Source organism: Nanorana parkeri, unplaced genomic scaffold (genome assembly GCF_000935625.1).
Source record: "Nanorana parkeri isolate BGI_ZX_2015 unplaced genomic scaffold, ASM93562v1 scaffold1800, whole genome shotgun sequence".
In the NCBI taxonomy this organism is placed as follows: Eukaryota; Metazoa; Chordata; class Amphibia; order Anura; family Dicroglossidae; genus Nanorana; species Nanorana parkeri.
This window is the reverse complement of record NW_017308068.1, coordinates 28,012-53,806: the sequence shown is the minus strand read 5'-3', so window position 1 is coordinate 53,806 and position 25,795 is coordinate 28,012. Positions and strand designations below refer to the sequence as shown.

General features: G+C 42.7%; 1 protein-coding gene across 14 annotated transcripts in view; it reads left to right on the top strand.

Annotated features, from left to right (window-relative positions):
- NFASC (neurofascin) overlaps positions 1-25,795 on the top strand; it is a 189,042-nt gene that overhangs the window by 138,217 nt on the left and 25,030 nt on the right. For 10 of the 14 annotated variants that reach the window (XR_001942046.1, XM_018571666.1, XM_018571659.1 and 7 more), the window contains 5 exons: positions 7,155-7,270; positions 7,626-7,830; positions 8,142-8,264; positions 17,108-17,281; positions 17,648-17,662. Coding sequence is in view for 13 of the 14 variants with exons in the window: in XM_018571666.1 (XP_018427168.1) it covers positions 7,155-7,270; positions 7,626-7,830; positions 8,142-8,264; positions 17,108-17,281; positions 17,648-17,662 (633 nt within the window). In the remaining variant the exon portion in view is untranslated. The remainder of the gene's footprint in view (positions 1-7,154; positions 7,271-7,625; positions 7,831-8,141; positions 8,265-17,107; positions 17,282-17,647; positions 17,663-25,795) is intronic. The other 4 variants (XM_018571664.1, XM_018571663.1, XM_018571661.1 and 1 more) reach the window with 3 other exon arrangements.

Here is a 25,795-nt window from a genome sequence, read left to right as displayed (position 1 = left end):
TGAAGGCAGATATATAACCTGACACAGGAAGCAGCTAAAAAGGTCAGCAAGTCCAGAGAGGAGTGTGGGAGTTGAGAAAGGAATCAGCTGTGATTAGTTAGAGACCTGCTGTGTTGCTGGACTGCTGTGTTGCATGACTAATATTCCTGGAAAGGGAAGTCCCCAAGTTTGGGACTTTTATACAGGTCAGTGAGACATCTTTATGTTTTGTTATTTGTGCCGAAGATTTGGACTGAGTTCGCTGAAGATAAGCGTGTATTTTGTGTTTACTGTTTTTTAGGGCTGCGGAAATTAACGATTAATTCCTCGATTTAATCTTTTTAATTTTTTTGATCGATTAAAATTATTTTGGTCGGTACTCACCTCTACGCCGTCTTCCGGGAGTTCCGTCGGAGATCCGGTGACGTCACGGACATCGACGTCACCGGACTCCCCCCTTCCCCAAGTGGCTCTGTCGGCTAACGAAGGGAAGGGGGAGGAGTCCGGTGACGTCTATGTCCGTGACGTCACCAGACATGTTAATGCATGTTGATCTGCCTAGCGTTATGGCAGTCCATTTATTTTAATGGGATTCCCAACACACCACGATAAACTAAAAATCATTCCTGCAGCTTGAAAAGTGCATTATTACAGTAATGTGCACTTGTGTGCATGGACCCTGAAGCTTTCTAAGGGCCTGTTCACATGATTATCAGGTCCGGATCTGCAGACGCGGTGCTATGTGTTTTACCGCTTTTTTGGCCGCGTTTTTGATGCGTCAGTAGCTGCAGCGCAGTGCGTTTTTGACGCATTTTTGATGCATTTTGCGTTTCCTGACCGTACAAAATGTGACATGCAGTATTTTTCTGTCGTAACCTGAACAGACTGCGCACGTGAGAACTGTAGCCCATAAAACACATAGGGATACATTGGGATGCATTTTTAGTACAGGAGCGTACGGATCAGGTCAGCACAGAAACCGGAACAGGCCCTAAAGCCTGCTGAGGGTTGTTTTCAGTAAGCTTCTACAAAGCTGCCCGAAGCTTGCTGAAAGCTTTGCAAATGCTCTGTTAATGGTTTCTTTATACACTGTTCCTATACAAACTGAAACTTTTGTTTAAAAGGCATGTCAGGAAGCAAAACTCTTACTTTAGCTGGATTGAAGGGAAGTAGTGCTTGTTCCAGGACACATATTTTTCATAGAATTTATTACTTCATTGCTGTGCTGTATGTGTATAGACCAATGTAGTTGGATCTGTATGTGCGTTATAATCGAAATTAATTGATTTTAAAAAATTTCGATTAATCGAACACGAAAATTTTAGTCAGTAACAGCCCTACTGTTTTTGGCTGCCCTGCAAAAGGAAAATAAAATCTTTTTTTTTCATGCAAAACCCTCAGTGCGAGTGCTCTGTGAGCTCCCAAACTTGACAATATATATTATACACTGCTCAAAAAAATAAAGGAACACTTTTTAATCAGAGTATAGCATCAAATCAATGAAATTCCTGGGATATTGATCAGGTCAGTTAAGTAGCAGAGGGGGTTGTTAATCAGTTTCAGCTGCTTTGGTGTTTCATTAACAGGTGCACTAGATGGGCAACAATGAGACAACCTCCAGGAATGGTTTTACAGGTGGAGGCCACTGACATTTGTTTCCCTACTCCTCTTCTGACTGTTTTTCACTAGTTTTGCATTTGGCTAGAGTCAGTGTCACTACTGGTAGCATGAGGTGGTACCTGGACTCTTTAGAGGTTGCACAGGCATGCCAACTCCTCCAGGATGGCAAATCAATACGTGCCATTGCCAGAAGGTTTGCGGTGCCTCCCAGCACAGTTTCAAGAGAATGGAGGAGAATGGAGGAGATTCCAGGTATACAGGCAGTTACTCTAGGAGAGCTGGACAGGGCCATATAAGGTCCTTAACCCATCAACAGGACCGGTAAGGAGGAACAGGATGAGCACTACCAGAGCCCTACAAAATGACCTCCAGCAGGCCACTGGTGTGAATGTCTCTGACCAAACAATCAGAAACAGACTTCATGAGGGTGGCCTGAGGGCCCGATGTCTTCTAGTGGGCCCTGTGCTTACTGCCCGGCACCATAGAGGTCGATTGGCATGTGCCATTGAACACCAGAATTGGCAGGTCCGACACTGGCGCCCTGTGCTTTTCTCTTTCGGCTGTTGCCACTAACTGCCTCACTGGTTTTGGGGCGGCATTTTGCCACCCCCTGGATAGTGCCGCTCAAGGAAAACGCCTCGCTGTAGATACGCCACTATAGCTACGGCTTTGTTAAAGTGCAGCGTGTTACTCAATGTGCTTGTGCTAACACAGTGCATATGGGTGATTAGGCCCTGAAGGCAGTTACTGAGATTGATATACTATGAGGCAGCAGCTGGTGTATTTATTAGGACAAAGCTTGCATGTAATATAACAGATTTGGATCTCTGCAGATCCTTTATCTGGTATAGCAAACCTAATTAGAAAGATACAACATAATGGCTAAATATTGGGGAAAACGGAATATCTGTGTAACATAAATCAATTAACAATTATAACAACTAACTCAGCTTCTAATTCAAAGACAGAAAGGGAAACCAACTAATGATGCTCCTGTAGAGACTCACAGTGGAGACACCTAAATAGAAAGAAAGAAGAAAATAATGCTTCCAGACACAGTTATAAAACCAAATGTAAATCAAAATCAATGTTTAAACCCTTAGGTTGAACAGTAGCCAGGTCTGTGATTTTTTACACTTCTCTGCATTTCAGTTGTTACTCCCTATCTCCCCCTCTGCAAAGCTTAGAAATCTGATCTATGATCATGAATCTCAATTGGGGCACCAAATGTTTGTTATATAAAGTTTTTTTTCCAATGGTAACTCTATTTGAGGTGCTCATATAGATATTTGAAACGCTCATGTGTGGTCTCCCCTGTGAGCAGAATGCTCAAATCCCACCACTGCCATCATAATGTGATATGTCACACTCTGTCTCACCACGTGCAGAGATTTTCCAGCCTTCAGGGCAACAATCCTACATGCCAGCAGACTGAGAGTGATCATCACTGGGGTATTTAACTGCAGGGTTAACCTTTTACACGCACAAAGAGTAGTTGCCACCATGTGTTATAACGGAAACACGTATCATTCACAATATCTGTTGTGGCAATTCTAAATATCTGTGACACTCACTGCCATGCCAACCAGGAGTTTAAAATATGGTAGCTTTCTTCAATAAGGCAAGGGTTCTTACATTTCTGATTACAAAATTTAGAGATTTAACCCTAAAGAGCTTGAAACATTATTTAACCGCCTCCCGGCTGGCCATTATTGTTAAACGGCCAGTTGGGAACTTCTTGGATGTGAGTGGCCGTCAAAAGACAGCCCGTTAGCCCCACCCACTAACGCGCATGAGCAGGAAACTGTCAAAGTTTTTAAACAGGCTATAGTTCCAAAGCTCCGTTGTCCCCAGCACGACAGCTCTGGAATGGGATCAGAGGGAGATCAGCATATGATCTCCCTCCGATCTCCTCTCCGGTGTCAGAATGCAGGAAGTGATGTATATTACATCACCAGTTCGCAGGGAAGGGTTTAATCTGCTTGATAGAGCAGATTAAACCTTTCCGGGAGAAAATGTTTCTCTCCCGGGCAGCCGGGAGCCGCTATCTAATAGCGGGAGCGTCCGGGAGAGTTGAGATGTCTGCATCACTTCCGCAATCTGCTGTCACTCTCTGGTTTTAGCAGCTGGAGAGAAGCTTCTTTGGGGGTCATTAGGTGACATTAGAGGTCGTGGAGAGGACCTGCCACTTCTTAGCCCCCTATGTGATAACAATAAAGTTAAGTGAAAAAAATTAGGGAAAAAAATAAAAGTTGCAAAAAAAAAAAAAAATGAAAGTCACACATAAAAAAGAATTTTAAAAAACACAAAATTTCTTTTAAAGTCCCAACCCATAGATACGCGCGTGCACAAACGTGTCAGGTGCGCATACGTGCGAAAACGACGATTGCGCCCATTACACTGCACGTTGCATATCACAGCGAACGTCGGAGTGAGAGCAATAATTGTAGGGCCATTATTCACTGGTAACACTAAACTGATGAGTGGTAAAAGCTTTTAAAGCATTGCCTATGTCAATTTTGGGTATGGTTGTTTTTTGCAATTTCGGCTTGACATGTTTGGTGTCTATTTACCCAACGTGACCCCATATTTTATATTTTAACAAAAAATTGGGTAATAATAAATCTATTAAATGTATTATAACAACATTTTCGGTAATTTTTCCTTAATATAGTAAAAAATAAAAACCTATGCAATAGCGGACTGTGATTGCTGATTATTAATGCCATCTGGTGCACTTCCTACTTGCTGCTACAACCACCGATGTGTCAATGTCCAGTACACAACATTGCTTTTATCCCTATGTGATCACCAGTCCACCATTTGTAATGGACATTTTTTTGTTGTACTTTTCTATACCAATAAAAGCTTATTGAATTTTTTTTTTTAAACCCCAGTGGTGATCTGGTAAAATTAGGTACCTCGGCTTATATTCGGGACGGCTTATACTCGAGTATATACGGTACCACCAAAGTAAAGCTCTATCTGTCCCCAAGAAATGGTATAAAATGTATTTCAGTAAAGCGTTGCATGACAGAATAAATGTGCTCAGTGCTGAATACTGAAAAATGGCCTGGCCAGGAAGGGGTTGTAAGCACCTGGTCTTTAAGTGGTTAATGAAAAGAAAGGGGCAGTGCTGCACGAAAATGTTTACAGGAGAAGTATATAACAAAACAGACAATAAGTAAACAGGGAAAAAAATGGGATTAAACATGAAAAATACTTAGCAAAGTATATATGGTCTTTGGTTTCAACAGAATCCAAACCGTTGACCCTCTGGGTGTTTACAGGAATGACCTAACCAATCAAAGGGTATGATATATTTTAGTGGAAACTCCCTCAAAACCACATTTTCTAAATGCAACAATATTTCCAGATAGCCATGTTTTATGGTCCAACACAATATTGCATAAAGAAAAACAGGTTTTGATAGAGAACAAACATTAGTTATGCACATATACAAAAATCACCTAGTATGTAATATGATCTACCTTCTGGACATTATAGCATAGCCATGTTTGATACGTACTTGATTGTTATACCAAAAGAAGATGATTCAGGCACTTCCAACATACAAGTGCATTAGATCATAGAGTTGGATACTGTTCAACCTGTGGGTTTAAATATTGATTTTGATTTATATTTTGTATAACTATGTCTTAATAATATTATCTTTCTTTCCATTTAGCTGTATTCATTGTGAGTTTCTACAGAAGCATCTTTAGTTTCTTTCCTTTTGTGTCTTTGATTGAGAAGTTCTGTTAGTTACAATTTAAGTTTTTATATATTTTTTTTCCTGGCACCAAAACATTAGAACATGCCTTATATTTGTCGTTTCTGATAGTGCACCTTTTTAAATAGGACTATCAAAAAAGTAATATACAGTGCTGAGGGTTCATTAAAAATTTACAGTGAATCAACCTGGAGTGAAGAAAAGTTTAGAGTACTGTAGGTCAGGGCTCAAAATTTCCATTCGCCTGCTCGCATTTGGCGAGTAAAAATAAAGTGAGCGAGTGGAAATGTGGGTCTCCAAGTACCGGTCCGCGGGCCAACGCTGTACCTGACTTGTGGGAGCAGCTCCACGGTCTGCATCTGTGTCGGATGCAGACCGCAGAGCAGCTCCTGTCAGCTCCGGCTTCCTTCGGCCGGAGCTCTGACAATTCTGAGCTCAAGCCGAAAGAAAGGATGTATGTGAGGAGGAGGATCGATCCCTGGTTATCTGGGGGTGATTAGCGAGGTCTGCATGCAGGGGGAATTTTATTATATTTGTGCGGGGGGGGGTGTAACATTGAGAAGTGTATTATTGTGTTTTAAGCTGCCCATACACCTTACAACCATTGCACGACTTTCATTATGCGATGGTTGTAAGGTCATAAAATCTCGTACAATCTGCCCGTCTTGGACAGGCAGATCATACTTGCGATCATTGGAAGCCCTCCCGCTGAGGGGAGGGCTGCCGATGATTGCAGGGCTGAGCGGGCAGTGTGCGCTTGCGCACACCGACCCGTGCGGCATTCATCTAACGACCACGCAACAAAAATCGTACGATTTTCAGCGGGTTTTCCAGCGTGCTTGGAAGATGAAAGTCGTACGACCTTAAAGTAGAAGCGGTCGCACGCTGCCCATACACCTGCAGATTATCATACAATGTATGTGTATATTAGGCCCCATTCACACCTACAGTATATTTCAGGTGTGATTAGAGATTCCTGTGTCAGGAACTTGCGTTTTCCTGCAGCAGGAATCCCTAATCTGCCATTTACAAGCGGCAACTATCATAAGATAAGAATTATCATAAGATTATTTAGGGGGGCGTGTTTAGGGGTGGAGTTGAGGCTGGGGCAGGGTAAGGGTTAAGTGGGGCAACTGGTGGCTAGTAACTCTTATGGCCTGGCTAGTAGCTCAGGACTTGAAATTTTGAGCCCTGCTGTAGGTGATCCTGTTACATCAGGTTATATCTCTAGGCTATAAATTATTAATATCAGTATGTATTTTTTTGCATCAGTATGTAGACAGCACTCCATATCTTGGTATAGAGTAGTACTTATTAGTAAAATGGTATCTTCTTATGATAAACCTATTTCAGTTAAAACAAAACATTTCCGTCTAATACTTATTGATGAGTAAAGGTGTGTTAAAGTGCATTTATTCTTTTTTTTTTTTTTTAAACTCCATAGGACTGTTGGAATTTAAAATTGGTATGTGAAGATTAAACCATCATTAGAAAAAATCTTTTAAAAATTAACACTGTCCAATGCCTTTTGAATGTCAGATGCAAAATAAGTTTAATTTTTTCCTGTGTAAGAAAACTCGGTTTCAGGATATACCATGATGCAAAGAAAGCTTATCTTGGTATTGACTTGTTTGTTGTTGGTGTAGTTCTGGTACCAGTCATTTGCATATCATGAGCGTTTTAGAGAGAATTGTTTGTGGCTGGTACAATAATTAATGAACTGAACAGACTGAAGCAGAAGACAGTATAACAAGTCTAAAGAATGAGAGGAAAACGCTGATTCATAATTAGCTTTGTTTTAAAGCTTTTTTTTTGCCCTCAGATCCTAAGGCAGCACCCACAGACATTAAATTAAGGGTCATGAACAGCACTGCCATCTCCCTTCAGTGGAGTCGTGTGACCCCTGCTTCTATCCAAGGAAGCCTTGTGGAATACAGAGTGAGCAGAACCTCCAGCTTATACTTATACCACTCCAGTGATATCTAAATAACATGGATAGGGGGAAACACTCCTTATTAATTTTCAACCTATGTTCACTAAGTGACCCAGTTACCAGCTAACCAATGTTGAATTGATACAGTAAATAATTTGAAAGCAGCATTACTTTGCTCTTACATCATGTGAGCTATGTCTAACCATTGTGCAGTATCAAGGATGTGACTGTTATTTATTTAAAATTGAAAATGGTGCTAACCAGTGTCCCCCTGACTGTTTTTTAACTCCCTTTAAAACCCGGCTAACCTCCCACTAATAAAATAGTAGCTGTTAAATTATTGAGTTGTATATCTTGAAGGCTTATTACTGGAGGGACAGTAGTTTCCTGAGGGGACACTGGGTCTCTCGAAAGAAGCTACAGCAGAGTTTTATTGGAGATCGTGTGCGAGGGATTGTGTCATTCCTGATACCTTACAGCAACTACAAATTATACATGGTAGCAGTGAATGGGCGAGGGGATGGCCCGAAGAGTGATATTAAGGAGTTTACCACACCAGAGGGCGGTAAGTTTTCCATACTGGAGGACATTAAGTGTTTCTATATACTGTAATATGTGGAATATTATATTTAACAGTTACTTTTAGACATGGGAACCTTAATTTATTGTCAATTGTTGATAAATCACTGAGCTATAAAAATCTGCCAAATAAATTGAGTCAAAATAAGAGCTTGTTTTCTTTTAACAGATATGTTCAAAGACTTAATTGTGGTTCTAGTTCAAACAAAATATTGCATTCCAAAACTTAGGAACCACACACATAAAGTGGACACTCTTCTTACTTCCCTCATACAAGCTAACAAAACTTTTTTTCAGTACCCAGTCAGCCTAAGAACTTTAGATTCAGTGAGCCAAATCGTGAAATAATTAATTTGGAATGGAGTCCTCCAGAACATCCCAATGGAAATATAACTGGATATAATCTACGCTACCAAACATGTGAGTAATATAGCCTGCAATCATGCACTGTGTGACAGGATTAATTTTGTAATGTATACCCGTCAGAGAAATGAGGTATAAAGTGTGCCACTGCTGATCTAGTTTGCTGCCGGTTATCCGCTTCCACTGTCTTCATAACTTTTTGAGTCATTGACCTGGAAAAAGTATTCAAAATGATTAAAGTCAGGGAAGTTTTTGTGTGCATACTTGTTCTTGGTGAGTGACTCAGTCTGTTACAGTAAGGCCTTAGCATTTTCAGAAGAACATGATAGAAATAGCTTCTCTTGACAGATTTAAATTAAGCTTGATATTACTGACACTGCTGGATGAACTAGTAGTGGAGACTCAAAAATCCATAGATGATCATGGCTGTGCTCAAGCCTGCACACATGAGGACTAAGACTGAAATTCAGATGGTGCCAGTGCATTGACCATTATTTGGGAAAAACCTGTAAGTTAGAAGGCTATGAGCTTGATTTTATGCATAAGTGTAGACACTGTGGCATCATGCTTTTTTTTGTTTGTGCGGGAGTGGTGACAGAGCATAGTACAAAATAAATCTAAGATTATTTTTCCACTTTTTTTTTTTTAAATTGTGCTGACACAGTTATAAACCCAAAAAAATGTAGACAGTTTTTTCTCCCTGCATTCACTGAGGGACCTCTGGGCAAATCAAAGGGTACAGCTCCTACTAGTGACTACATCCCCTGCACATACTAAGCAACACCAGTTTAGCTTTAGATCGTAGGAGCTCATCTCTCTCCAGCTCTGCTGGATCAAGATACTGAGATATATTCACACTATCCTACATAGACAATACATCTATCCATAACATTTACTGCAGCACTGCAGCTCAGTGTAAACTGTCAGAACCAGAGACTCACTGATGTTTTTACAAATTGTAAGTAGACTGTAAGAGTGGGTCCACTGAATCCTAAGTAAGAAAATAAGTGATCGCTACATGCAGTCAACTCCTTCAGCCTCAGTTAAATGTTTAGTCAAGTAGAATAAAGTGATGATAACCAGTCCTCCTCCCCTAGGACTGGTTATCATCACTTTATTCTACTTGACTAAACATTTAACTGGGGCTGAAGGAGTTGACTGCATGTAGTGATCACTTATTTTCTTACTTACATTGTGCTGCCATTCTTTTACTCCCACTCGGCTGCCATTGTCTCTATCCCTACCCAGGAATATATGTTACTCTTCTAGGTAGGTAAGAACATTTCCAGTCTGTTTTCTAGAGGATGCGTTTTTTGGATTACCTCTAGCAGGAACAATAGGCAGAGCACACATTAGAACTATCTTTTACAGCAGGAAAACATTTGTGCAAGATGCCTATCTGCATCTCTCCTGCTTTGCTTCTCTCTGCATTTCCATTCTTAACAATGTCAGGGGACAGCACCATTAGGATGTCCAGTGGATGCATCCTCACCGCATTGACTATTCAATGGAAATAGTTACTGCTTCCACCTTGTTTAACCCCTTGCAGCTACATGGGCTGAGGCCTAGGAGTGCTGGTCAGCTCCAGTGTTCTGGTCTCTTAAAGACCACCACCTGCTATTTTTCATACTGCTTTCATTTTCACTCTGGCAGCATGTATTACAACAAAAAGGGAAAAAGTCACCATGCTAATGGTGGTGGATCTCCGCAGCCTGTTTTGAAATTTTCATGTGTACTCTGAAACCTTAAGGATGATTATGGTCAAGTTGAGTTGACCAGTGATGCTTGTAAAACTCCCGCTGAGCTACCTGATTTAACTGAATTGTGGATGCAATTAGTATCTCTGGTTCTCCACAGTTACCTTCTGTGTTGGGAAATTTTCTGTCCAAACAATCTAAGTTAATAGTCCAGACATTGGGCACTTGTCCTTCCTATAGGGGCTCAAGTAATCGACCCCCACTCCCTCCCCAGGGACTTCAGCTGCGGCCCATGGCCAATATAGAGGATGGATATTTGAGAGTGATGCAGCCAAAGATCTGGGCTTTCACCCACACACGTGTCCTGCTTAGTTTATTTCAAATCAACATTTGATATTAGCAGTGTGATGGAATTCTATTTAGAGAGTTAAAAGGTCTTGCTAGAGCACATTCTGTTGCCAAATGCTTTGAAACCTTCCACCCATTCTCCGAGGAATTGTGAAGAAGTAGGCAGCATCACCGCTGGTGGACCCATCTGTATCCAATCTTACAGAGGTAAAGGTTATCCCTGTTTGTAGTAGTTCTGTTCAAGATATTACAGGGTTTAGTTTATCAAAGAGTCATGGTCCCTGTACCAGATCAGGAGCATTTCTGGGGTGTTGTTTTAGACTTAACAGTACTGAAATGAGATGGTATGGTTTCTATGAGTAATATAAAAAAAGTGTAGCACTCTGAAATATAAAAGGTGAGTTATAGATATTCATATAAAATATCAAATTCATACAAAGTGACAATTCCAATTAAATGCACAATTCATAAGGAAAACATTTTTCTTCCACCTGCACACTAGGATATCCAGCAGCAACTGGCTGACTTGCCCAAAAAGAACAGGTCAGCTGGAGGTTCAACAGTTTTGCCAGCAGGTACAAGCACACATTTATGTCAAGTCCCACTATAACTTATAGTGAATATAGAGAATAGATATTCTAGTTCCCCATGGCTCCATGGAACCTTAAAACTGCAGGCAAACCGATAAATTCACCATAGAAATATGTATATGGGAGCTGTTTTACATGCCAAAAGATTTTTTTTTCTGTTCACCCAGTCCAAACATACAGCTCTACCACACAGCACATACCTTTTAATGGCAGTGCCAAATACCTGACTTTTCTCTGCTGCAGTTGTGTAACATTTGCAGGTCCTAAAGGTTGCCCGGCTTCCTGATTGGTCAAGAAGCTGGCCAATCAGGAAGCCGGGCAACGTGTGACGAGGGAGTATGGAGATGGCTTCCCGGTCAATCGGGGTCGTGTAATGACACGCTGCCTTGCTTCCTGATTGGCCGGGAAGTCGACTCCATGCTCCCTCGTCACAAGTGATTCCGGAAGCTCAAGTATCGGGCTAGGCATCGGAGCATTTGGGCGAGTACGAGTACTCACTTAAATACTCGACATCGGTACCAATACTAGTATCGGTAACGGTGCATCCCTAATAAGCTTGCTCCTTTGATGGACTACAATCTCAATACAAACTAGTAGTCCCATCACTGGAGCCATTTTTTAAAATGTATTTTATTTTTTATCCGATTAACCGATTAATCAAACTCAATCGGCTAACTAATCGATTTTGAAAATAATCGTTAGCTGCAGCTATATCCCTAATTGCAACAAAACTGGTTCCTTGTGCTGCTTCTTCCTCTCTACTAACCAGGGTAAGAGGTTGATACCAAGCCAAATTCAAGTTATTACACATCTTGCATTAAAAATACATTCAATAATGTATTAATAGATACACGGGGCATCTGTGTATTTTATACCTTCCTAGAGTTAAACTTTAAAGAAGTATTAAACTCTCAATGTTTTTCAATAATGAATTTAGAGCAAACAAATATACATTGCTCAACACAGTATTTCTTTACATTTTTCCTCAAGCACGTACAGTCACCATGTTTCCAAACAGCTCCAACTCTCTCTTCTCAGCTTCCCTGAACTTCCTGTCCATTACAAGATCACAAGGGACACAGCAGTCTCCAGCAGCAGTCCATCTACTAGCTAGAAGGAGGGAGTAAGGAGGAGAGGGGAGCAGGCAACAGTAACCTGTGTGTGGAAACACACACAGGTTACTAGCACACACATTATCCATACCCTGCCAGGGATAGCAGCCAACCTAAAACAGGAAATCAAGACCAGTGCTCAGGGGACCAAATAATTTTGCAGGAAACTTAAACATTACATCAAAGAGCAGCAGCCATTGTAAGTGATTTAATCTGCATTTGAAATAGCTTAAAAATATTTTGACTTTAATATCACTTTAATCTTACGCATTCTACCAAAGCAGTGGGTGCCTCTTGGTCCTCTCAGCATCACACATCTATTTCCAAGGTATGCAAGGCTGATAATTGGTCCCCTGTCCACATGTTTACAAACTTCTATCATGCAGAAGTCTAGGGTTTGCCTGATGCCAGTTTTGGGTGAATAGTCTTAGAGATGACTGTGATTCAGCAGCACCAGGACACTTAAGGGTTACCTGTTGGTGTCCCTTTTTGGGGTAATGATTTTAAACATCCCAGAGGTGTACCATGTCCTCCATTGAACTCTGGGACAAATCAATTGATTTTTTAACTCCCCATAAAATCTTTTCACCAATGGTTAATTGGGGGACAAAGATCCTGCTCACTGTTGCCCTATGTAGCAATGTATTTGTCAGAAGTCTATGTTATGTTACACTTTCTTTTACTGTTTCTTACTCTGGGGACTTTCTTAGTATGCGCAGAGAGCCAATCCACTAGGAGGAGCTGTGCCTTTTGGTTTGCCAAGTGTTCAGCTTCCTAGAGGCAGGGCGTATACAGTACACAAAAGTCTGCTGTGATCCCTAATGAACTTCTGCAGAAAAAGAAATCTCAAGGGTTTCCTAGTAGACTTAGTAAAGTGTTTTCATGCAGCAGAGTTGGGGATTGGCAATACATCGGGTATACATTTGATCCTAAGGCTAAGTGTCAGTCTGTTAAAAAAAAGTATTGCCATTAGCAAATTCCAGTAGCTTAGAAAGAGAATTTGGAGAAATATGTAATTGATATGCTTCATTCATGCTTAATTCACAGGAGATTTGTTAAAAGAATAGTATATTTTCAAAAATAGTGTATTATTTTGTATGTGCCTAATTTAGAAAATCTATCAAATGCAAGATTAAAAAACAAAAGATTGCTTGGAAGGTATAATGTGTGTGTTCTTTGAGAGCTTGAAGCTGCTGCCTGTCATCTGTACCCTAAACAATACCTTCATGGATCTTTTTATGGCTTGCCTAGAAAATTACAAATATAAATCATCCGGGTCAAAAGTAAATGAAATATGAAAATGTGTGAATAATGAATTTATGTAATCAGTAAAAAAAAAAACCAGCCTCACATAGTCTTTGAGAGAAGGTATCTGCCACCAAGTTGTTGGCACTTTTATAGTAAATAGGCTCAAGGCGTAGTTGATATAGTAGTGTCAAATGCCATCTCTTTGCTATGGTACGCAAAGTGTATTGCAAATTTATTGAAAAATGAATACAAATAATGAAAAGTCGTTTCCGAGTGCCTAATTGTATTGTGCTAGTTGTAGTTTCTAGCTAATTGATAGATTAGTTAGAATTTATAAAAAGTTTCTGAGACAAGTTCTATCTTAACTGATGTGGTTTGCCATAGGAAGCAATCAGCTTCTATCTTTCATTTTTTCCACACAGTTCAGAAAAGGAAAATTTAAAAGCTGATTGGCTGCTCTCTAGTTGAGACAAAGTTTATCTCAGACACTTTTAAATAACCCCCCCCAATGTGACTTTGCAAAAAGGTTTGCATGGTTTTCTGACCTGGAAGTCGGTTGACACAGCTCTGCTTGTTTTTGCATCTGTAAAGCAGCTGCATATTCTCAAGGACAAAGAAGTTTGTATGGAAACAAAGGGTCCATGTGCCACACGGGAGATGTACAGTATATGTTGTAAATAAATACACACCGCCTCATTTTAGTGCATTGGGTTTTTTCTTAAAGAAGAACTCTGTTTAAAACATATATTAACCCTTGCAGTGGGGCTACCCCCACTGCAAGGGTTAACTGCTTGTTTTTGTTTAAATGCTAAAACAAAGTTATACTTGTGACAAACTAGGAGCACAGAGGAGAATCACATGAGACCCAACTTGCAGGGTGTTGGAAAAATTCCACTACACAGAAGTGGAAGCAAGCTATAGGTGGGGTGCAGACAGGGAGACAACAAATAATATGAGGTAGCAATGATTAAAGGAGAACTATGAGATGAGTGATTTCCACTCACCTCATAGTTCTAGCCGACCTGTGACAATGAGACTGTCACAGGTCGGCTCAGTAGATCGGGAGGTGAGCGAACACATACCAGGTTCGCTCACCTTCCGATCCTGTCACCGCTCTCTGCCGTGACTGGGGGAGGGGCTGGATTCCCCTCTCCCCGCTCCGATCTGCCAGCGCTGACTGGCGGAACGGACGGGGGATGGGGCGGGTACAGCTGGCTCTTCCTCTAGATAGGCAGAGACAGCTGTCACTCACGCAGCTGGGCGGATCCCGTCATCTACGTCGGGATCCGCTCCGGCTGCCGCGTCTCAGTATATACTGAGCTTAGGGTAACGGGAGGACGCTAGTTTGTGTCCTCCCGTTACCCTAAGGAGAACTATGGGGAAAAACACTGACCCCATAGTTCTCCTTTAAGACCAGGGGCACTCTAGGCACGATAAGGGTTCAGCAGTAAGGACACTGGGTAACAGTTCACAGGCATCAGTTCATAGGGCAGCAGTAAAGTAGTAGTCACAGGCACAGCAAGGGGCAGAAGAGAAAGGTTAAGCAACTCACACAGTAGGCATCTGACAGTCCTGAGTAGCTGGTTGGGTTGGGTTGGTGGAGGGAGATCCAGGCAAAGTGATCCGCAGAGGGAGGCTTGCAGGATCCTTCTGGAGGAAAATCCTTGGCACCTGGGAAAATATTAACCACTTCAAGACCAGGTGTTTAGACCCCCTTCCTGGTCAGGCCATTTTTCAGTATTCAGCGCTGCGGTACTTTGACTGACGTTTATTCCGACATGCAACACTGTACTGAAATGAATTTTATACAAAATTTTGGGGACAGATAGAGCTTTATTTTGGTGGTATTTAAACACCACTGGGGTTTTAATTTTTTCTATAATTAGGACAAATTACAGAAAATTTTGGGAAAAAAAAAGTTTTTTTTAACATTGTTAGGAAACATTTATTATTTGATAAAATATAAAAGATCGGGTCACATCGGGTAAATAGACATCAAACAGGTCAAGCTTTAAAATTGCGGGCACCCGCGAAATCGCAGAAAACTACCCATAAAAAAAACATACCCAAAATTGGCCACAGGCGACACTTTAAAAGCTTTTACCGCTCATCAGTTTAGTGTTATCAGTGATTGATGGCCCTAGAATTATTGCTCTCACTCCGACGTTTGCGGCAATATGTAACATGTCTTTTTTGCACGTATGCGCCCCGATGCATGTTTGCATGCGTGTATGTATGGGTGGGGACTTAAAACATTTTTTTTATTCTTTTTTATGTGTAACTTAATTTTTTTTTCCTTTTTTTTTTTCCACTAAACTTTATTGCTATCACATACGGGGGCTAATAAAACCCCCCTATGTGATAGCAAAATATGTGACAGGTCCTCTTTATGGAGACATCAGTGGTCTCCAAGACCCCTAATGTCACCTAGGACCACCCAAAAGAAGCTGATGAAGCACAGATCTGCTCCATAAGCTTCTTTCCAGCTTCTGAAGCTGGAGAGTGACACAAGAATGTGGAAGTGATGTATATACAACACTTCCGCATTCTTGCAGAGGGATCCCTCTGATCCCCTGTGACACAGGCGACATGCTGATCCCGGGCTCGCACCGGGCACAGCGGAGCCTGGGGTCAGCGGGACAACTGCGGCGGGGGGGGACACCGATCGGCACCCCATACACGCGATCCACCGGATCGCTTGTATGGTAACAGGCATCACTGCCTGTTTTTAAATAGCGGCCATTTCCCGGGCGGCTCGCGAGGGTGCGTGTCTGAGCGGACGTCTAAAGACGCCCGCTCAGATCTAGAGAGCTCCCGGCCGTTTTTTACTACGGCCGGCCCGGAGGTAGTTAAGGTCCGGAGTGACCTGGCCACAGCATCAGGTACACCGGGTAACAGGCATCAGACAACAGGGGCAAAGAATGAGGAAGGCAGAGTGGCACCTGGATGGAACTCCTGTGTCGAGCAGGAGGAGTCCGGGAGGCCTGGCTGCACGCTTCAGGTTCACACAGGTTACAGAGTTCAAAAGGTCCACAGCGAGGGAACAAAGATGTTGCTGAGCAACTAGCCTCATCCACCTGTGTCTTTTTTGTTCTGGGGAGGCTGAATTGGTGGGAAACGGGAGATTTGTACTGGGCATGGGTAGTTTATCTCAGTGCCCAGTGTCCAGACCCCCTGCTGGTAGGTTTACAGCAGGGCTCTTGTGATCTGCAGACTCACGGCTGCGAAAGCAAACAAGACAGAGGGAGGGGGACCAGGGGGGGAAAGCACTGCAGGTCTGCTCAGTCTACAGTCCAGAAGATTTGCAGATGACCCCTTTTGATCTGCTGGCTCTGTGCCAGAGATCAAAGCTCAGGCAGCTGTAGCTGGGGGAAGGCTGGGAGCCAGGAAGGAGGAACCCACATGGAGCTGAGGAGTATTGGGGAGCAGAAAGAGAGGCTCAGTGCTGCAAGGTGCCCCTTTCTCCACAGCCCGCACCAGAGCATCCAAGCTGGCTCCCTGCTTCTGTGTTCACTGAAGCATGCCGTCTCCTCGCTGCATAGATGGACTGCTTCTCAGCGTCCTCACGTCTATACACAGTCTAAGCACAGTATATGAAGCGTGATGACACCAGGATCCTTTGACCGCTGCAGCAGAGAGGGAGAGATGCTCGAGACACTGGTCTAAGACCAAAGTGGCTTAGATTTTTTTTTTTTTTTTTAGCACCTAGACACAAGCGAGCACTTAACCCTTCTAGCCCAGAGTTCTTCTTTAACAATTGGAAGCCACTATAAGAGTGAATTTAAAGTTTAATGGAGAATGGACTATTCAGATATTTAAGAAAAAATTGTGTAACATAAAGAATACTCAAGCACTTTTGTTTTTATTTGGTAAATCTGATAATATTCATTACAATTTCCAATCAGTTAATGGTACCAGATTTGCAAGAGCAGTGGTAGAGGTGCTGTCACCAAATCTGACAAAATACACCTTGACAAGAACAGATCCTCTCTCACGCTATCGAATCACGCTGAGTGCCAGGACCCAGGTTGGAGTTGGAGAAGTCGTCACTGTTGATACTCCTCTCAGACAAGATGAAGGTAAGACAACTGGGAGATTTGTGGGATTTTATGATGTAGCAATAGTCTGACCATAGAGTGAATCAAGGTGCAGATGGATATTTGATGTCTTGCAAGATATTATGACTGATGAAATTTGTAAATGTTTTGCCATGGACTATGCCTGCGTATAGTTATTATCATCTGTTGGAATATAATTTCTTAGATGTATGCAGTATTTAAACCGGGAATCAATTTAGATGCAGAAATTCCGTTCCAGACTGGTTTCTCATTGTCTTTCATACTTAAACACTTTAGCATGTGTGTTTATGTGTTCCACTCTATTTCTTTCTTGTTTTCCATTCTTCCTTGCTCTTCCATACTCTTGACTTTCTGTGAGGGCTGCAGTTCCTCCCACATCAGGTAAAGTAGTAACAGCAAGGTAACATGCATGGGGGTTTCCCGCATGCTTACAGTTTAAATTTTTGCATGTCTTCCATGCAGGAAATTATTTTTGGCATAGTTGGCATTCGGAACATGCCGCATAGTGACTGTACTTTGCGTAAATGTGGACAACACTTAGATCTAAGGTATATTAAGATGTTATTTAATATACATATCAGTTTTTGTACATTAGTCAACAAAGGTTTAACAAGGAAGAAAGGGTATATTTTATTTTAACCCGTCAGTTGATGATGCTAAGTTACCATACAGGTATACTTAAAGTGTAACTAAAGGCATCATTTTTTTAGCTTTAGAGTGCCAAGGGGTTGGAACCACTGTCAGGTTGGTATTGATGTCCAATTAGAATAGGGAGGGTGAATCCAAAATTTGAGTTGCTACCAGAACAGGATTAGAGGATACATTTTTCAATGAAGACACTTATTCCCATGACCACTCTCTAAGAGGGATATCCCTCCCATTGGAATTACATATTTTTGCTTCCTGTTGATTCAGCAGGACAGTAAGTGAAATGAAATCACCCTAATGAAATACAGATTGGGAAAAAAAACTGGGACAGTAAGTGAAATGAAATCACCCTAATGAAATACAGATTGGGAAAAAAAACTGGCAGTTGTTCAACCCTCTATCTAAAAAAAAAAGTTTAGGCTTTTAAGTATGCTTTAAACAACTTTATGTGATTTTATATATTGTTTATGTACCACAACATCTTCCAAGCTATGTAACTGTTTTACCACAAGATGGCTCCTGAGTTTCTCTGTAATAACAACTTGTGGACAAGTTCTTAGTGTCTTCTTGCATTTTGTTTAGGCAGTAGACCAATACATTGCTATATTATCAGTTAACATTTGGCTGACAGCCAAATGTTCTCAAAACACTACACAGTAGCTTCATAACCCGAAACCCTGTAAACAGATACATCTCTTTTAGACACAATTGTCATTTTCTCTCTGATTCCTTTCATCCCCGCTGGGCACTGCTCTGTGTCCCAGCGGGGATGAAAGGAATCACGGCCGCGCCGACAAAACGGCAGGAAAATTTCACTTTCGGCATTTAGCCGAAAGTGGCATTTTTGCCCGTCGCCCCCCCTTCACTTTTCGCCTGGGGCCCGCGCCCCTGCTGCCCCCCCGGTTGTTACGCCACTGCATGTAACTAAATATAATAAATGCTCACCAGAAGCAACAGAGTATATCAGGTGTAGGAAATACACACCAATTACAACAAGCTTTATCATACAAGAAAGAAGAAATTAAACTAGGTAAGTAAATGACAACTCGCTTCTCTGCCTTTTGGCTAAGATCAAGTGTAGTATCTGTTCTTATCAGTTGTTGGAGGGGAAAGGATGCTGCTGCCCTATGGGAGAGCATTTGAGTACCCTCTGGTGTAATTGGTGGGTGTCAGAGGATGGTTCGGTCCGCTGCTGGTTGCGTCAGGCTCTGAGGTTACGGGTAGATCCCAGACAGCGGGAGGACCCCCGATGGCACTTCCTCCTGGTATGAACGGAGAACCACTTGGTCTGGCTGGAGGGTTGGGGGCGGCAGATGCCCGTGGTGTGTTGGGGGTGGCGTCCCAGGGGTGCTCAGGAAGTCACTTGGGTGTGGGACCCCACGTTGACTCACTGATCACTCGGTCACACACCACATTGCAATTTTCTGCACAATGCCTCTTGGACAGGCCTTATGGCTAGTCCGGGGCAATTTTTTTGCACTCGGCCCCTAAGGCCTGTCAGCGTGGTGCACTGGCACTATTATTTATTGCACTTAATGCACGATGCACGATTGGCTTTTTTTAAAAGCGTTATACGACCCACAGATGCTGAAGGTGCAGGTTTCTTCGGGGTCTATTCCTGATGCTGGGAGGAGATTCTGTGCCTCCTACGGGGTTCTCTGTCTCCTCCCACCCAGGAAAGGAGTTTCTCTTCGGGAGATCCCCCCTGCCTAGTACTGTGTGGGACCTGTTTCCGCAGGTCCCCAAAGGATCGGGGTCCACCGGCCTTCGGGTTGGTGGGCCAACAGTCTCAACCCCTGTCAGGAGCCTTGCGCCCCGGGGGGTCAGGAAGTAGGTCCCTTCTTTGGAAGGACCTTGCACGTTTTTGTGTGCTGTGATTTCACGGTTCACTTTCTTTGTTCACAGGGGGAAGTTTGTTTTGATGCACGTCCACGGGCTTCGGAAAAAAAAAATAACAACTCAATTTTCCACCTATATGGCTTAGCAGAATGTTTAGTGTACTCGACATAAATCAATCAGTAAAAATACATGGGCAACTTTACAGAATATGCCAAGACAACATTAGTCCTTCAGATGAGCATTGTAAAGTAATTTTCTGTGTCCTAAACAACCAAAATCAGGGTACTTGCTTAATTTGTAAGTATCAACCTCTTCAAAATAGCAAAACACCACTACTATTCTAACATTTCTTAGTGTCAGTTGCAGCCAAGAAAATAACACTCTCTCCTATATGTAAATTGTCTGAACAAAACATTTTTTTATGTACCAGGCTTGTAGGTATACCCCCTGTGTCTTATTACCTAGGGATGCAAGAGCCAAGGGAAGTCTGGTCTTCACCAAAGTTTCGGTCTTGTGTGAAGGTACTCCCCAAGGTAGCAAACAGCAGGCTCACCTAGCTGGAGATGGCGTACAGTTAGTATGAACCAAAGGCAAGGCACCAAGTTGTCAGGCTAATGCATAGTCAGGGCCAGGAAGACGTTATTGGAAGAAACTAACACTACTAAGGACCAGTGCTGTAAAAAGAAGTTGTTGGGGAACAGCGGGCATCATTCAATGAAATTAACTTTTAACCTTTTTACAGCTGTGGAATATACAATGTACAGCACACTGCATTGGGGTACTGAAAAGGGTGGTGTTGAATATAAAATGTACAGCACAGCACACAATATGGGTCAGCATTTGATAATAAATGTGCAGCACAGAGTAAATATTTTGGTTGTTTGAAAAAGGAAAAGTATAGCACAGTATACAGCGTGAGACTAGCACAATAAGGATTGTACAGCACAGTGTCCCAAAATGAAGTGGTGTGGAATATAACATGTACAATAAAGCATGTAGAATGAGGCAGTGCAAAATAGGGAATAAACAGCATTATATCACAATGAGGCAGTACAAACGTACGCCATGCGTCATCAGTATGGACTAAGGAACGTGCTGCATGGCATTTGGAATGAGGCATTGTGGAATAGGGAACATACCCCATGGCAAATGGAATGAGGCAATGTGGAACAGGAGACATGCAGCATGGCATACGGAATGATGCTTTGCAGAAAATAAAAAATGGAACATGGCATACGGAATGAGGTGGTGCAGAAAAGGGAAGGTACAGAATGGCATACAGAAGGAGTCAGTGGGGAATGTACAGTATGGCATACTGAATAAGGAAATACGGACTAGGGAATGTACAGCATGGCATACTGATTGAGGCAGTGGAGAAATGTACAGTATGACATGTGGATTGATGAGGTGTGAAATTCCTATTTCACACCTCCTCTTACAGACCAGAGTTATGTTATTACCTCAATAGAAATAGCTTGCTGTTGCTGCTGAAGCCTTTACAGTAACAAATACATTAAGTTGCAGTTTTATTCATAACTGTTTGGGTTATTCTGTATATAATGATTCAGTTAACCCAGAAAGCAGTTATCTAATCAAATATAGGATTGCATAACCTTTTCTCATCTATGTTTAAACCAGTGGCAGCACTACTGACAAACCAGGTGACAAGACTGAAGTACTCCCATCACAACTCAATACAACCTTCAAGCTGCAGGGATTGTAGTCCGCATACATGATTTCTCTCATGAAGCCCTGATGAAGGGGGTGTGTTTTGGATCCCCAAAATGCATTGACTACTTGAATGTCTCCAGACTAATGGAATAAAGTTGTATCTGGACTGTTATAATTGGTGTGGCGCTTCAATACCTACATCTACTTCATAGCATCCCACATGACTGCTTTGGGGCCTAGTTCATGGAGGCAAGCTGGTCGGCACTCTAGGGATAAGAAGCAGTGAGCACCTCTGCAGTTAAACTAGTCATGCAAACCTTTGTCAGAGGCTTCTGACATCGAATGCATAGACAAGCACAAGACATGAGTAGTAGAAGATTTCCTGTCCTGGCTCTGTGTTTGACAGCGTCAATAGGGTGAGCTTTTACAGCAGGGGCGCCCACTATTTTTCGTCTGGAGATCTACTTTTCAAATGACGAGCTCATTGAGATCTACCAACGAAAAAACACCTGCATTCAGGGGTGGGAGGGGGCGTGGCGGTGCATTGAAGTCAATGGAACCGCAGCCAGGCTCCGCAGGCAGGCCCCTCGCCCACAGTGCGATCGCCTGCATTAGTGCCTGTGTTCCAGTCCAGTGCGATTCGCAAAAATTCTGCGAGCACTATTTTTGCAGATCGCACTGGACCGGAATGCAGGCACTAATGTGCCTGCGTTGCGAGTGCGGGCGAACGCAATGTGGGCGATGCCATTGACTTCAATACAGCTCCACACTTTTACTATCAAGCAGTTTCTGAATGGGGAGGAGCCTCTGTACAGAGTGCTTCTCCCCATTGAGAAACTCATACATGAACAGGACGTGATGTAAATCGCATCCTGTTCATTCATTTATAGCTGGGGACACATACTACTATGTGTCCCCAGTTATTTACAACACTGGAGTGATCAGCCGATCGCTCCAGTGTTTGTCCTGCACAGAGGATTGGTACATACTAGTGACATGTACCGATCCTCTGCCGCTCGTCCACGCACAAGGGGGCTCAGCTTCTCCTCTGGATCCCCCTGCTCTCCTGGGCAGCGGGGGATCCGGCGAGAAGTGAAAGAGCACTTCAGCCGCGGGGGAGGAGCCGCTGTGACGGAACGGACGAGCAGTGAGGGGAGATAGAGGCGCCGGCTGTCAGATCCTGGCCGAGCGTCTCTCTCTCTCCTCACCGCTCTTCATTAGTTCTGTGACAGGGCTCCGCCCTCCCCCGCCACCGGTTCCTTCACTTCTTCTCGGATCCACGCTGGGGAGAGCAGCGGGGATCCAGAGAAGCGGCGGGAGGAGAGGACAGTGCGATCTACCAGTGATCGCTACGCGATCGACTGGTAGCTCGCGATCGACCTTGTGGGCACCCCTGATTTACAGCATGTGTGGGTCCTGCTGATAGAGGTCTGAATGGGGCTGGGATCCTTCATCTGCATTTGGCCTGCAGGTAGCATCAGAGAGGTGGACAGAGCAGGGCACTGTGCAGCAGCAACAGCAGAAGCCATTTATATTGAAGTAATAATAAAACTCTGTTAGAACACTAATATTATGTACCTACTTTACACTGTCTTAGTGTGCTGTATATTCCATATCTCACACCTCCGTAACCTGTATGCCATAATGTACATTCTCCATCAACTCATTCCATATGCCATTCTGTACATTGCCTGTTCTGCAACTCCTCTTTTCATATGTCATGCTGTACAATTCCCACCGCCTCATTCCATATGCCCTGGTATTCATTCCCTATTTCACACCACCTCATTTCGTATACGCCTTGCTATGCAATTTCTATTCTGCACCACGCCATCCCATATGCCATGATGCATGTTCCCTATTCTGCAGCACCTCAGTCTGTATGCCATGCTGCATGTTCCCTATTGCCTCATTCCAAATGCCATGTTGTATGGTCCCTATTCTACAACGCCTTATTTCGTATGCCATGCTGTAGATTTCCTTTTTTTTTTATACTGGTTCATGCTATACACTTTGTTGTACATGTTATATTCCATGCCACCTCATTTGCCCACCTCATATGCTAGGTCATATTTACCTACAGTCCATCTCCTCACAGATGTGTACTGTGGAGCCACCCTAGTGTACTGCAGTCTCTGCCTAAAATCTTCGGAAATCTGGCATGCTAAAAGATGGGTTTTTCATAGAGTGATTCCTGTGCATGTCCACCAAATCTTCCTTTCACTTCAAAGGTCCCTTTCACATGAGCACCTGTCAGTTCCGATCAGCATGGGATCCATGCATGCTTGGCTTGGTGCTCCGTTTCTAGTGAGACCTAAAAATTCACAAGTCAGTGTGACCTGCTGTGTTGTATGCAGGCAGGGTGGAGGGCTATCTAGTCTGACACTGCCTGCATATTTGTGCGTTAACATCACTCTGCAAAGACCTGAGAGCCAAGAGGAAGCAACGCAGGACCCCTGGAGCGTTTCTCAGTAAACGTGGTTCCAACTAACTGCTAATGAAAGAGGGGCACAGATCACTGGCCATTAATGAGGGGCACAGACCACTGGCAACCAATTCAGGTTACAGCTCACTAAACAGGGACATACACCACTGACCTGCAATATTTATGGGGGCGCACACACCACTGACCAGCATCATTAAGAAGGACTGTGACATTGCATTAGGTCATTATGGTGAGGTATATTTCTCCACATTTTCTGTCATATTTATGTGACTAAGGCTTGTATATCCTTGATTTGCTTTGTATTGTGTCACTTACGTTTGGTTCTGATCCAGACCAGGTTTTGCTTCTACGGGCCACTAATTGCTGCTACAGCAGTGCGCAGAGATTTAAGGAAAGGCTTGCAGCAGAGTCCTCTCTCTAACCTCTGAGAGCAGGTGCATGAGTAAAGTTGCTGAAAACTTTTTAGGAGTTGGCTCAGTCTAGCCCACCAATGTATAGTAAGATACTTGAACATGTTTAGTTAGTGCCTGACTAGCTGGGATTTATAACAAAACTGGCTGTGTGGCAGTTTGAAAACCACCTGCTATCTCAAGTCTGCTTGTGCATCCTCAAAGAATAAGTGCACTTATTCTTTCTGCCCTCCTCCCCTAACATTACACAGTCCACCTTCCCCATTTGCAGATATATACTTACAGAGATCTGGCGCCCATGGTCTCCTGGGATTATTTACATCCTCCACCAAACTCCTCTCACTCACTTATATACTGCAGTAAAATTCTCCTGATCTCCTATTGGGGGACTCTCATACGTTTTGTGGATTATACTTCCCTATGGGACTTTCCATGTACAATTCTGTATAATCAAAGTATGACTAACTTTCAGTAGAGTGGATTCCATGTTTGAATGTTAAACATTATTTAACATTGTCACCTATTGATAAAGTTTGCTGAACATATACTGTATGCACTGACACTTCAAACTGAAGTCATACCTATGCATTATTATGTAACTCTTATATACTTCTGCAGGATATATAAGGTGAATTGCACTCTGCTACATGAGAGTAATGGCAATGGCAAAAATCTATGAACTTTGGCTCCTGAAATCCTATTGGGAACACTAGTGAGCATGGCAGATTTTACTTCTCTATGGGAGTTTACTGGTAGTTTTCATATATTGGCTATATAAAAGATTTGATTGCACACCTTTTTGATACAGAATATATCCCCAGATTGTGATGTAATTAGTGTCCTTGCCAACTAAAGTTTTGATTTGTTATGTTTGCACAGTGACTAAAGATGGAAAATATTTTTTGCAGTCATTCTGGTTTTTGTGAGGTGACATTTGAGGTGATTTTTGGCAATATATGACTGCCTTAATCGGATTTACAATGTTCTTATTTATTCTCATGGAAGTATAACTATACCTATATGATTTTAATTGATTTTAATTCCAATAGGGTTTGTGCACCTTATTAACAGGCAAACATTTTTGCCTGTTAACAGTTATTAAAGCGTTTTGGAATCACTGCTAATTGCAGTTTAATATTTTTGTTTAATAAATACATCCAGAGTGCTCACCAATTTTCTCTGTTACATTTGTAGTGCTCACCCCATAAGGAGTTGCTGGATGATCGGGCCTTCCATAGCCTGTCTAGGGATTTCTAAGCACCTGGCTGCCCCAATAGCACTTACCACCTCCAGTGGCGACTGGCAAAGCGAAGTCCAGACAGTAGATAAAAGCTGAATCTCTTTTATTGCTGAACTTCAGGGAGAGAGGGTCGGGGTCAGGCACATCCAGGATGAGGTAGACTCCTTTAAGAAATAGAACATAGTAACTGCTGCCATCACAGACTAGGACCTTTAAGCCAAAGCCGCAATCTGTGCAGAGAACATCAGGCAAAGAAGTAC